Source organism: Chenopodium album, chromosome 9, assembly GCF_948465745.1.
Source record: "Chenopodium album chromosome 9, dcCheAlbu1.1, whole genome shotgun sequence".
NCBI classification, from domain to species: Eukaryota; Viridiplantae; Streptophyta; class Magnoliopsida; order Caryophyllales; family Amaranthaceae; genus Chenopodium; species Chenopodium album.
The window spans coordinates 14614588-14625982 of record NC_137842.1 but is presented as its reverse complement, the minus strand read 5'-3'; the positions used below and the strand labels follow the sequence as shown (position 1 = coordinate 14625982).

At 33.5% G+C, this 11395-nt stretch overlaps 1 protein-coding gene across 2 annotated transcripts in view; it reads left to right on the top strand.

Annotated features, from left to right (window-relative positions):
• The first annotated feature begins 501 nt into the window (after positions 1-501).
• LOC145559588 (DNA repair protein RAD51 homolog 2-like) overlaps positions 502-11395 on the top strand; it is a 29335-nt gene continuing 18441 nt past the window's right edge. The window contains exons 1-7 of one of the 2 annotated variants that reach the window (XM_081620994.1): positions 506-699; positions 1476-1589; positions 1684-1836; positions 3618-3721; positions 3980-4043; positions 4124-4179; positions 9004-9084. In XM_081620994.1, the coding sequence (XP_081477120.1) occupies positions 616-699; positions 1476-1589; positions 1684-1836; positions 3618-3721; positions 3980-4043; positions 4124-4179; positions 9004-9084 (656 nt within the window). In that variant the 5' untranslated portion in view covers positions 506-615. Of the gene's footprint in view, positions 700-1475; positions 1590-1683; positions 1837-3617; positions 3722-3979; positions 4044-4123; positions 4180-9003; positions 9085-11395 lie in introns of both variants that reach the window. The other variant, XM_081620995.1, reaches the window with a different exon arrangement.

Below are 11395 nucleotides of genomic sequence, written 5' to 3'. Positions count from 1 at the left end.
TTTTCTTGTACATCTAATTTTTTTAAAATGTTTGTATTGATTTCATAATTGACGTCAAACTAAATTTTATCGATTTTATTTAATTTTCATAAAAAAAATATTAGCCTTTCAAAATACGAAATATTTGTTTCCTTAATTATGCCACTTTAATCATACTGCTTCAAATTAGTTATTATTCTTTAACTTGACTATAAATAAAGATTGGAAAGACTTTATGGATTATTTGTAGTATTGGAAAGTATATATTTATTATAAAAAAAAATTAAATCAATATTTATGTTTGGAAATCATGAAAATCTTATGTATGTATAGAAACTTGTTTTTATTGTTTGAAGTTTAACAAAAATAACTATGCTTGAATATGTAAAGAGTAATTATATAGATATATTTTATACATAAGATAAGCCAATGAGAGAGTGACATTTGTCATCCTCACATTGAGGCGCTTGTCTTTTAGTATAATATATATAGATTTAGTGTTTTTTCCAAAAAAAAAAAAAAAAATAATATTGTTACACTGGGCGAAAATTTTACTTACCTTATGACCATTTCCTACAAGATTGTAGGGTTTATATTTGGCGGGAAAAGCCATTGAATTCGGGAGAATTGAGGAAGATGGCGAATCGGCTTATCAGTGAAATGTGTCTTCCCAACTCAATTGCCAACATCTTTGCAGCCCGTAATATCAAAACTGCCAAGGTCAGTTGATGATAATTATATTTCCAGTTTTAATTTCTGAAAGTGTACAAAATTTCTAAAATCCCTCAAATTGCGCAAATTTCTTGTAAATTTTGACGATTTAGCTTTTGGGTACTTTTGAATTGTTACTTTAATGGTGTAATTTGAATGATTTTTTTTTTTTTTGGGGTTTATAATTTGCGGAATCTGTTAATTTTTTGTGATTGGAAAAGCTCGATTGATTGATTGTTTGGTTGTTGATGTATAATGTCAAAAAAAGGATTCGAATCGTGAGCCAAAAACCGATTTATTGTATGTAGTCTTTTAAAGCTGATGATTTTGATCTATGTACTTGGGGTATTGCTAATTTAGGTGATCTTCTAATCACTGAATGTTCTTTGGCTATCATTTCTAATGTAAAAATTTTGATTGAAATATCGGCAATGGTGCTGATTTCCCTTGATTTTAGTTTAATTTCATCCTTGAAAATTACAGTAAAATTTTGTTTATATGCACTCTATTTACTTGGACTTGGGTACACGTGTTGGACATGGGGTATGTATCTAAGTGTCATACCCGGTAATTTTGTGAAAACTTGCATGAGTTTGGCTGAAAATGAATTGTCGAAACTCCAAATATTCACACTCGTGTACGATCCGACATTGGTACTTGATGTGAAATGAAGAGTCCAAATTACTTAACACCATGGCTGAAACAATCTTCACTTGTACTTGATAGAAATTTCTATTCATGGGTTTGATGGCTTTTTTTTTTCTTTTCTTTTTACCTTCTTCTAGGATGCACTTTCACTAACAGAATTTGAGTTGATGGAGTTACTTGATGTGGGGTTCACAGAGGTGACATCCGCAGTTGCGTACATCAGTGAAGTGGTCTGCCCTCCCTTTGAAACTGTAAGCCTATGGTCCTGACTGTATTTGCTGTTTATTTTATAGTTGATTTGCTTTGTATCATTCTTATATAGCCCTTTTGAAGTTTGGCTTTTAGGCGTTATCGCTTTTGGAGCAACGAGTGCAAAACGAACACTTGGCTGGCCATCTTCCTACAAGACTAGAGGGTTTAGACAAAGCCTTGTGTGGTGGGATTCCATTTGGCGTTGTGACTGAGCTGGTTGGCCCAGCTGGGATTGGAAAAACACAAGTAAGTCAAACATAAATGTGATTCTTTCAGTCTTTCTTTTAAATAGGGATGATATATCACATATATTTGTACACTTGAGTTCTTATATGACTTTTTCTGCTTTAAATGCCCAAGTTTTAGAATGCTTTTACTAATCTATTCTGATCAAAGTATTATTATACATTAATACTTGACCAATGTATAAGAAATCTCAAGGCGCGCTAAAGCGAGAAGGGTTCCATTGCGCCTGGGGGCGCCTCTTTGTGAACAATTAAAACATTTTGGCTGAAATTTGCTTTAGATGTGCCTCAGGTGTGCCTTGTGCGCTTATGCTGCGCCTCATGTGCCTAACCTGCGCCTAATCACAGACGCCTCACCCAGACCAAGTTAAGAGCTTACCACCTATCACTTTGCGCCTAAAGCGCACTTTTTCAAACACTGTATTTAACCTTAAGTTGCTTATACAACATCTCAATTTTATCCTTTTTAGCTGCTTTTAGGAATCTATTCTTTTAGTAATTTGTATGGATTCAAATTTTAGAAGAAAAATAGTTGAAGTATGACTGAACTTGGTTTTTCAAATATTACAAGGTTTTACAAGGTTATATTATCAAATCAAAGATTGTTGTACTAATCTTTATGAAGTTGATTTTTAGAGAGAATAACGAGAGGTTTAGAATACAATGAAATTCAAGAAGGAAGATTAGTAATGGAAATGTGTTAAAGGAAAGAGAAAAATTAGGAATAGGAGATGGATTACAAAAAGAATATTTGGACTTTTTTTATTTTTTTTATTTTTAAATGTGGTGTCTAAGAACAATCTCTCGGATTGGTAAAAGGTTTGGATTTTTCTCTCTATACTCTATTTTTCTATGGGATAATTTGATCGAAGTCAAGAATTATCTTGAGAGGAATGTTTTAGAAGCTCTAGAAAAAAAGTCAGGCATTCTACACAGGCACACAGAAGGCTATCTGAATACTTCATGCTTGTTTACCCACTTTGTAAAACATAAAGTAGGATGGGAGGAAAAGGTCTATTACTCGAAGCAAGAGATCCGCGAACAATCAAACTAAAGATGGGCTTTTACCAAATTAGATTTAATTAGAACATCTAATGACTAACATTTTTTTAAAAATTTGTAATTGGTTTTTCTCTTTTGCTTTAGGATGTCTTGATGTTGATGTTTTTAGGTCAAAAAAAGGTTATGTACACGTATTTTTTATCCTATCATAATGAAATTATCAACCTCAAATTTTATTATAGGGGGATTTGATTATACTAGACAATAGCTAAATTTCTCAATATAGCTAGTTAGCAAATACCCAAAATTCTTTTAAGCTGATTTGTTGCTAAACTTGTCATCCTTCACGAAATGCCTCAAGGGATTGCTTTTGTCTTTTTCTAATCTGGTATAGTTTGATTTTTCCCATGTAATTTGTAATATTTTAACTTTCCATTCCACAACTCAACAGAAAACTATTATCCACTAGGAGATTGTATTAATTAGCCCCCTTATAGTCAATTGTACTTTGAATACATGCAGTGTATGCCATCCGTTCCACCCCCATGAGCTACCTGTAGACTGACTAAATGCATTTATCCATACTCGTACTGGAATCAATTGACAGCTAACGTTGGTCTCATTATAATTGCATTGCTTGAGTGTATGATAATTTACCACTATTTTTTTTAAGGGATAATTTACCACTATCTAATACAATGGCCTTATGATTTTCCATTATATCATAAAAGAGAAGTGATGCTTAGGGAAATATCTGACTGGTTTGTGTTCAAAATGCAGTTTTGCCTGAAGCTGGCATTACTGGCTTCACTTCCAGTGAGTTGTGGTGGCTTAGATGGTCATGTTATTTACATTGATGTGGAGTCCAAATTCAGCTCACGAAGGTAGTTGAATTACATTTTATATGTTATCTTTCCAATGATTAGTAGTGATCAGCTTTTGTTTTGACTAAAAATTCTAGACGGAAGCATAAACTCATCTTCTTGTGTCTCTAGATTCAGAAATCTATCTTAAAAAGATAAAAGAGTTATTTTTAGGTGTATTGTGATATACTTTCATGTGAGTTATATTTAAACAAGAATTTAATTTGCTATCCTAATCTACAATATTCAGAAATTGTTTGTTGATATTTAATACTTCAGGATGATAGAGATTGGATCGAAAAGTTTTCCTGAAGTATTTTATCGTGAAGGGATGGCGAAAGAGGTAAAATGGTTTGCCACTTACATAATGTGGATTTTGGTGTTAATGAAGAACTAGCATTGACCATCATATTTTGTCCCTAGATGGCAGGTAGAATTCTGGTGTTGCAGCCTACATCGCTTCTTGAGTTTACTGATAGGTACTTTACTGGAGTCATGTTGGAATTAAACCAGTTGCTGAAAATGTACCTTTCTTTTTCATTGGACTTGCTTTGCTACCCCCTCCGTCACTTCTCCGAGATTATGTTTGGTTTTTTTACACGGATACTAAGACAAAAGACTTTGGGAGTATATAAAATGAGAATACTTGTTTTGGGAAGAAAAATATTTTGGTAATTGGAAATATTTGCTTTGAGAGGAGGTAAATATTATGGTAAAAGGAAATAGTTGCTTTAAGAATATGTAATTATTTTGATAAATGGGAATAGTAGATAATATGAGGGCAAGTGTATTATGAGTATGAAAAAATGTGGGGTAAATGTGTAAAATTAGTATTCTATTTCAGGAAAGTTTAGAAATGTAACCATAAAAAGGAGACGGAGGAAGTAATATGATATGAGCTTTGCCCTAGCATTGCATGTTGGCTGGTTAAGATGATCTGAATGAAGATAGGTGACAGTAGAAGTGTTGGTTTGTTGGACGTTATGACATTAGTCACGTAACTTGTTCTAAAATATATTTTCTTGTCAGCTTTAGATATGTGAGCTTATCGATTCTTTAAGGTTAAAAAAGTCTGGACTGTTTTGCGGTTTATTATCTTATATTTCGAAAATAATTTGACTCTTTGAGGTATTAGAAGGATTCCTTTATTTGGGTGGAACTTGAAAGTTAAATTTTTTTTTCCCTTTTTGGAGAAGCACATGGAAGGGGTGGGGGTGGGGGTGGGGTGGGGGGGTGGTTGTTACTGATGCATGAGTTTATTATTGCTTTCAGTCATGATTGGAATATTAGAAAATGATGTTAATCATGAGATGCCGATGGAGAAAATATGATATGAGCTTCGACCTAGCATGCATGAGAAAAGCGAGAAATACAAGGAACATGAGAAGAAAATAAATAGAAAACCCTATTCTTTTATGGAAAAATTGTCAAAAATAATACAAACTTTACCTATCCGCTAAAAACAAGTTGAACTTTTGATTTTTTCTAAATAATACAAACTTTGAGAAGCATCTGCTTTAAACAAATTATGACTTGTCGGCGACTTGATTAATAGGTACATGGAACACATGTCATTGTCTTATTGGTTTGGCAATCTAATTTGATTTTTAATTTTTTTAAAAATATTTTTAATGTTTAAGAGATATAAAATTACATATTAATTATTATTATTAATAATTAAAAAAAAACCAGCCACCACTTATTCTCGGCGCTCAGCTCTCCGACAACCTCCGGCCGCCGACGCACTAGCCACCTCTACGGCTTTCCAGCGACCCCCTTGCCGACGACCCTACTGCCTCGCGCCGGCAACACCCCCCATCCCTACCTCCTCCCTCTCCCCTTCCTGAACCCGTATCCTTACCTCCTCCTTCTCCCCTTCTTGACTCCCGAAAGTCCCACTCATCACGAAAAACCCACAATTTTGAATATTCTACTCTTTCTTCCCTTCTTTCTTTTCTCTTCATATGACTCTTACCTCTATTTTTCTCTCTCCTCTACTACCTTCATCTTCACTTTCCATTTTCTCTCTCCTCCAATAAAATCTAATTTTTCAAATTCATAATTTTCCGACGTTTTTCGGCGACGATTTTGTGATTTTTCGATTGATTTTTGACTGATTGATTCTTGATTAGATGAAGTTTGGGAAGATTTTGAGCAATCAGATCGAGGAAACGTTGCCCGAATGCCGAGATGAGTTGAGTTTTTGTCGTATAAATGGGGAGGGGCAGTTTCTTGGTTTTTTGTAGGGAGGGAGGGGATTCCGTTGTTGGTGGTTCGGGGGAGGACAACGGCAAGGTAGGGTTAGCAAGGTGGCTGGGTTGGTGCCACCGGGTTTGGGGGAGATAAAGGGCTGCTGGTGGTGACTGTTGAGGGAGGAGGGGTTGCTGGTGGTGATGGGATGGGTTTATTTTTAATTATTTTTTTGAATGGTTTTTAAAATTATTTTAATTGTTAATTCACTGGTTAAAGTTTTAATTAACAATTAATTAATTTCTTAAATGATTTTATAAAAAAAATAAAAAAAAAAATTTAACCGGCTATTTAGTTTGTAGGTAAAATATCTCGTTTAAAGCGGATGCACCTTAAAGTTTGTATTATTTTGAAAAAAACGAAAGTTCGACTTGTTTTTAACGGATGTGTGAAAGTTTGTGTTATTTTTTACAATTTTCCCTTCTTTTATTTGTTACGTGAACATAAATTATAGGAATCAACATTAGTTGTTATTGAAAAAAGGAAAAATTAAAAGTAATAATCTCAATTTTCATGTACTTTGTTGCAATAATCCCAACTTTGGATTGTTCTGGAATAACCCGAACTTTGGGGGTTGTTGATTTTCTTTAATCCCAAAAACCGTTGAATGGTTGAATGAGTTAATTTTTTATTTTTTTATTTTTTTAAAAGTGGCATGTGTACCAAGTTAAATGGTTAAATTTTTTTTTTTTTTAAAAAAAACCAGCCAAACCCTTGACGCCTGCCACCAGCCACAAAACCTGGCCGGCCACGAAACCTGGCGGCCACGAAACTTGACCGGCCACGAAACCTATCCATCCACCTAACTCGTCAACCGTGCTCTAGCCACCAACACCATTCGAAACTCTCTTTAAATCACCCCCCAAACCACTTGAAAATCCCTTAAAACCACCTCCACCACTGCCGAACCCCCAAAAGCTCCTCCCCCACCATCGAAAACCCTAGCGGTTTCGGGGTGGTGGGAGGAAGGATTTGGGGGTGTTTTGGGGAGAGAGGAAACCGACGATGTCTGGGGGGAGTATGGCGGGCCGGCGAGAGAAGAGCGCAGTGCGGTGGAGGTTAGGGTGGGCTAGTGGGTGAAGGGGAGGTTGAGTGGTGGTTTTGTGATTTTTTTTTGGTTATTTTTTTATTTTAAAATTTGGACCAATCTTAACACGTGTTAAGTGACCTGATATAATAGGTCATTGGCTTTTGTTGACCGGGTAGTGATTGAAGAAAATCAACAGCTCCAATAATTTAAAGTTGGGAATATTATTTCTATTTTTTCCTTGAAAAAGTGTGAACTAATTTTTTATTAGCTTGTAAGTCATTATATAATTGTAGAAGTGTAATGTAGAAAATTTAAAATCACATCAAAAAACTTTAGGACATATTATTATTTAAGAAAAGTATTCAAGAAAACTTTAGGACATATTATTATTCAAGAAAAGTGTTCAAGAAAACTTTAGGACATATTATTATTCAAGAAAAGTTTTTTTTTCCCCCCTTTTATATCCAAGAAGCAGAGGTGACGTATAATTTTTATTATGTATTTTTTGATGTATCGATTTTATATTATTTATTAGATGCTAAATTTCCACGGTGAGCTATAACAATAGGTTTTAGTTGTGCGGTGCTTTCAATGCACTAGAGCTAAAATCAATAATTTAGATGCTCCGTGTGTCTCGTAAAATACTTCCCATTTCTCTCTTATTGCTTGTGCCACAAGAATTACCCATTTCTCCTTTTACTTAGGTTCACATGATGTAATGGGTATAGCGAAAGAAAAAGGCTAAGTGTAGAACCTTGATGAACTCCAATTGTAATAATGAACTCTTTCGTCTTCCCGATAGTGGTTTTCAAACTTGCACTAGCTCCCTTATACATGTCATTAATTTCGCGAATTGTCTTTTCTTGTTAAAGCCCACCAAAGAATCTCCCTTGGTATCTTATTGTAAGTCTTCTCTAAATCAATAAAAAAAACCATGTGTAAATCCTTTTTATTCCCATAAATATACTTAAGTTGTCTTATAAAATGGATTGCCACCACAATCAATCTTCCAAGCATAAATCCAAATTGGGTTTTCGTGATCCTTACACTTCTCCTTAACCTTTGTTCTATCACTTGCTCCCAAAGCTTCATAGTATGACTTATTAGTTTGATCCCTCCCTAGTTAACACAATTTTGGACATCGCCTTTGATCTTTATATAAAGGTATTAAAGTACTTTTCCTCCACTCTAAAGACATCTTATTACATCCCCAAATCCTTTTGAAAAAAGTTGTCAATTCCTCTTTCTCCCAAACATCTTCAAACCTCAATAGGAATGCCATAAGGCCCAACCTCTTTCTTCAAATCCCATCTTTTTTAGTGCCATTTTGAACTCCCCCTTTTGAATTCTTCACATAAAATTCCGATGAACCCTATCACGAGGGGCACTTACATCACCAATATCTTAGGTTCGATTGCCATTGAATAGGTTATCAAAGTAAGACCTTCGTGTATCCTTTATTTCCTTGTCTCCAAGTAGAACTTTTTGGTCAATATCCTTCACAAACTCATCCTTTCCAATATCCTGTGTCTTTTGATCTCTAAACATATAATAATAAATTTTATTCTTTTTGATTGTGGTTGATTCAATCTCAATTCTCAACATATATTTTCAAAATATTATTGTTTTAAATTTTTATAAAAGCATAGTTAATAATGGTGAAGGGGGTGTGTAATGTGTTTTGTCAAAATGATGCAAGTATTAAGAAACAGAGGAAGTACTTAACAAAACCCCACCACTAACACTCTCCTAAAACTACGTCCTCAAAAGAAACAAGAAGTTTTTTTGTAGAATTGGGGGGGCGGGTGGGGGGGGGGGGGAGTTTTGTGTGAGGCTCTCAACGTAATTAAAACAAATTTTTTTTTTTTTCACAGCTTTTGACTTCCAATTTCATGCTATCTTCTGCTATACAAAAGAGCAACCCTCATATGTGTCATTTTACCCAGTTTAGGTTATCTACTTTATTTTACATTAATGAATATACTACAATGATAGACTAATGGGCTATGTATCTGTTTCCCAGCTTGCAGCAAATAAAGGTTTTATTGCTCCAGAATAAAGCAAAGTTGCTTATCATTGACAGTATGGCCGCTCTTCTTTCTGGGTAATTCCTCTTTTACTTTATTGTGTCTTTGTACTCCTATGTTTAGTAAATCAATGTGAAAAGTTGACGATCTTTCTTGTAGGTTGAGTCATATACTAAGTTGAAGTTCATTGTTAAAGCCATAAATAAGATGAAATTAATAAAGATAACTCATCTTAAAATCCTTTTACATATGTTCAAGGGGCTGTTGAATATTGTTAGTGGTAAAACTTGCCAATTTGCGTACTTTTTGGTCAAGGAGCAGGTATAATTATGACTTTAAGGAAAGAAAGAGAGGGAACTAGCACCTTTTGTGCGTTGCATAAGAATTATTTTGGTTATCCACTACTTATCAACGCTTTTGTTGTCATTTATTGAATGTGAGTTGCAGTTGCACCTGTGTTATATTCATGGTATAAAGTTCAAAGGGGTTTTGTAAGCTATGCGGGTTGTATGACGTATAATTTTCAATTTACTTATGTGTACAGCCTTTTCCCGACTCCGGTATTGAAACTAGTTTGGGCAATGTTAATTTTAAGGTTTTAAACTATTGAAGTCTCTTGGAAGATGTAAATAGAAAAATAAAATAGTAACAAGAGAGAAGATATTTTTATCCATCTTGCCTATTGTTTTAAGAAATCTTTAAATGTCATTTTTTAAAGATTGATGAAGTGGTTGGGTATACAAAAAAGGGAGAAAAAATTCATTGATTTTAAGATAAAGAGAATATTTTTTTTTTTTTTACAAGAAGAATAAGAAGATTCATTTGAAACTATATAATAATTGAAGATATGTGTTTATTTTTTTTAAAAAAAGAAATAGTTGAGAATGCATAAAGAGATGACGTGTATTAAAAAGATTTGGTGATTGTTACGTTTACCATTTACACACACACACACCAAGTGTCTGCGCAAAACTAAACTAAGTGTGTTTGGGGTGTGTTTGGGCTGTAAGTGGTTACTTTTGTGCAAGGCCGTCTTAATCATTTTGGAGCCCTGTTATAAACTTAGAAATTGAGCCCTAATAATATTTTTTAACGAAAATATTATATAACAATATTTTTAAGAGAAACTGAAAAACGCAAACTACTTTATTTAAAGGATTGTAAATATTATCAAAATACAATCTCAAATTATTAAAACATCAAACTATTTAAGTAGAGCTATTAATCTAGCATTTTTTTGAAGCAAATTCATCAACAATGTCTTCATATTCCACCTTCTCCAAAAAATTATTTTCAATTGCTATCAACGTTAATCCATTAAGTCTTTCTTATAACATCGTAGACTGGAAGTAAGATTTCAACAACTTCAATTTTGAAAAACTTGTTTATGCAGAAGCAACTGTCACAAGAATAGTCAACAAGGTCCTCTAAAAAATTTTAATATATCAATAGCTCCCATTTTATTTGCAGGCATTGCAGGAAAGATATCTCTTAATAACTTTAACTCCACATATAGTTCCTGTCCATCAACATCAGATTGCCCCTTATGCTTTAATGCTTGCTCAAAATGACTATAACATGACTTTAAGGTCGCATCATCCAATGATTCTAACTTTTCAGAATTAAACTTGAAACCAAATATACTTTCATACTCTTGATATTGCTCAAATCTTTATTTCCTCTAAAAGATTCCTCCCCTCATAACTCAACTAAGGAATATCAAGTTCTCATCAAATTGTTTTTTGGATGAAATATTGGATCAATATTCAATTCAATAACAATTTCTTTAGCTTTATTCAAAGCAATATCAAATCCAGTAGTTTTCAAAATATGAAATCAACTCCTTTATTTTTTCCATACCATCATCAATAAGTAAATCTTCTCTAAAATCTGACATTTGACATTTATAGCTTTGACACTATCTATACGACTGTTTCGACGAGTGGATGACAATGATTTTGGAGTGAACACTTTTACATTATCTTGTAAAATTTGCCATCTCTTAGTAGAATTAGCAAAAATTGTCTATATGCATTGTATCTTGTATGACTCCAAAAAAATACAGCTTTATTGCAAGAGAGAGCCATATCACACAATGTCAAATTAAGACTATGACAACCACAAGGAGTATAAAAGACTCTCGGATATATATCTAAAAATTTCTTTTGCACATCTTGATGTTTTCGTTTCATATTTGACCCATTGTCATATCCTTGTTGCCCGTACATTAAATATATCAAGACCAAGATTTTTCAATTCTTTTTGTAAAACATCAAAAAGTCACTGACCGGTTGTATCATTCACATTTAAGAATCCAGAAAAAGATTCATCAACACTAATAGAATTGATAGATTCCAATTCTTTTTGTAAAACATCAAAAAGTCCCCG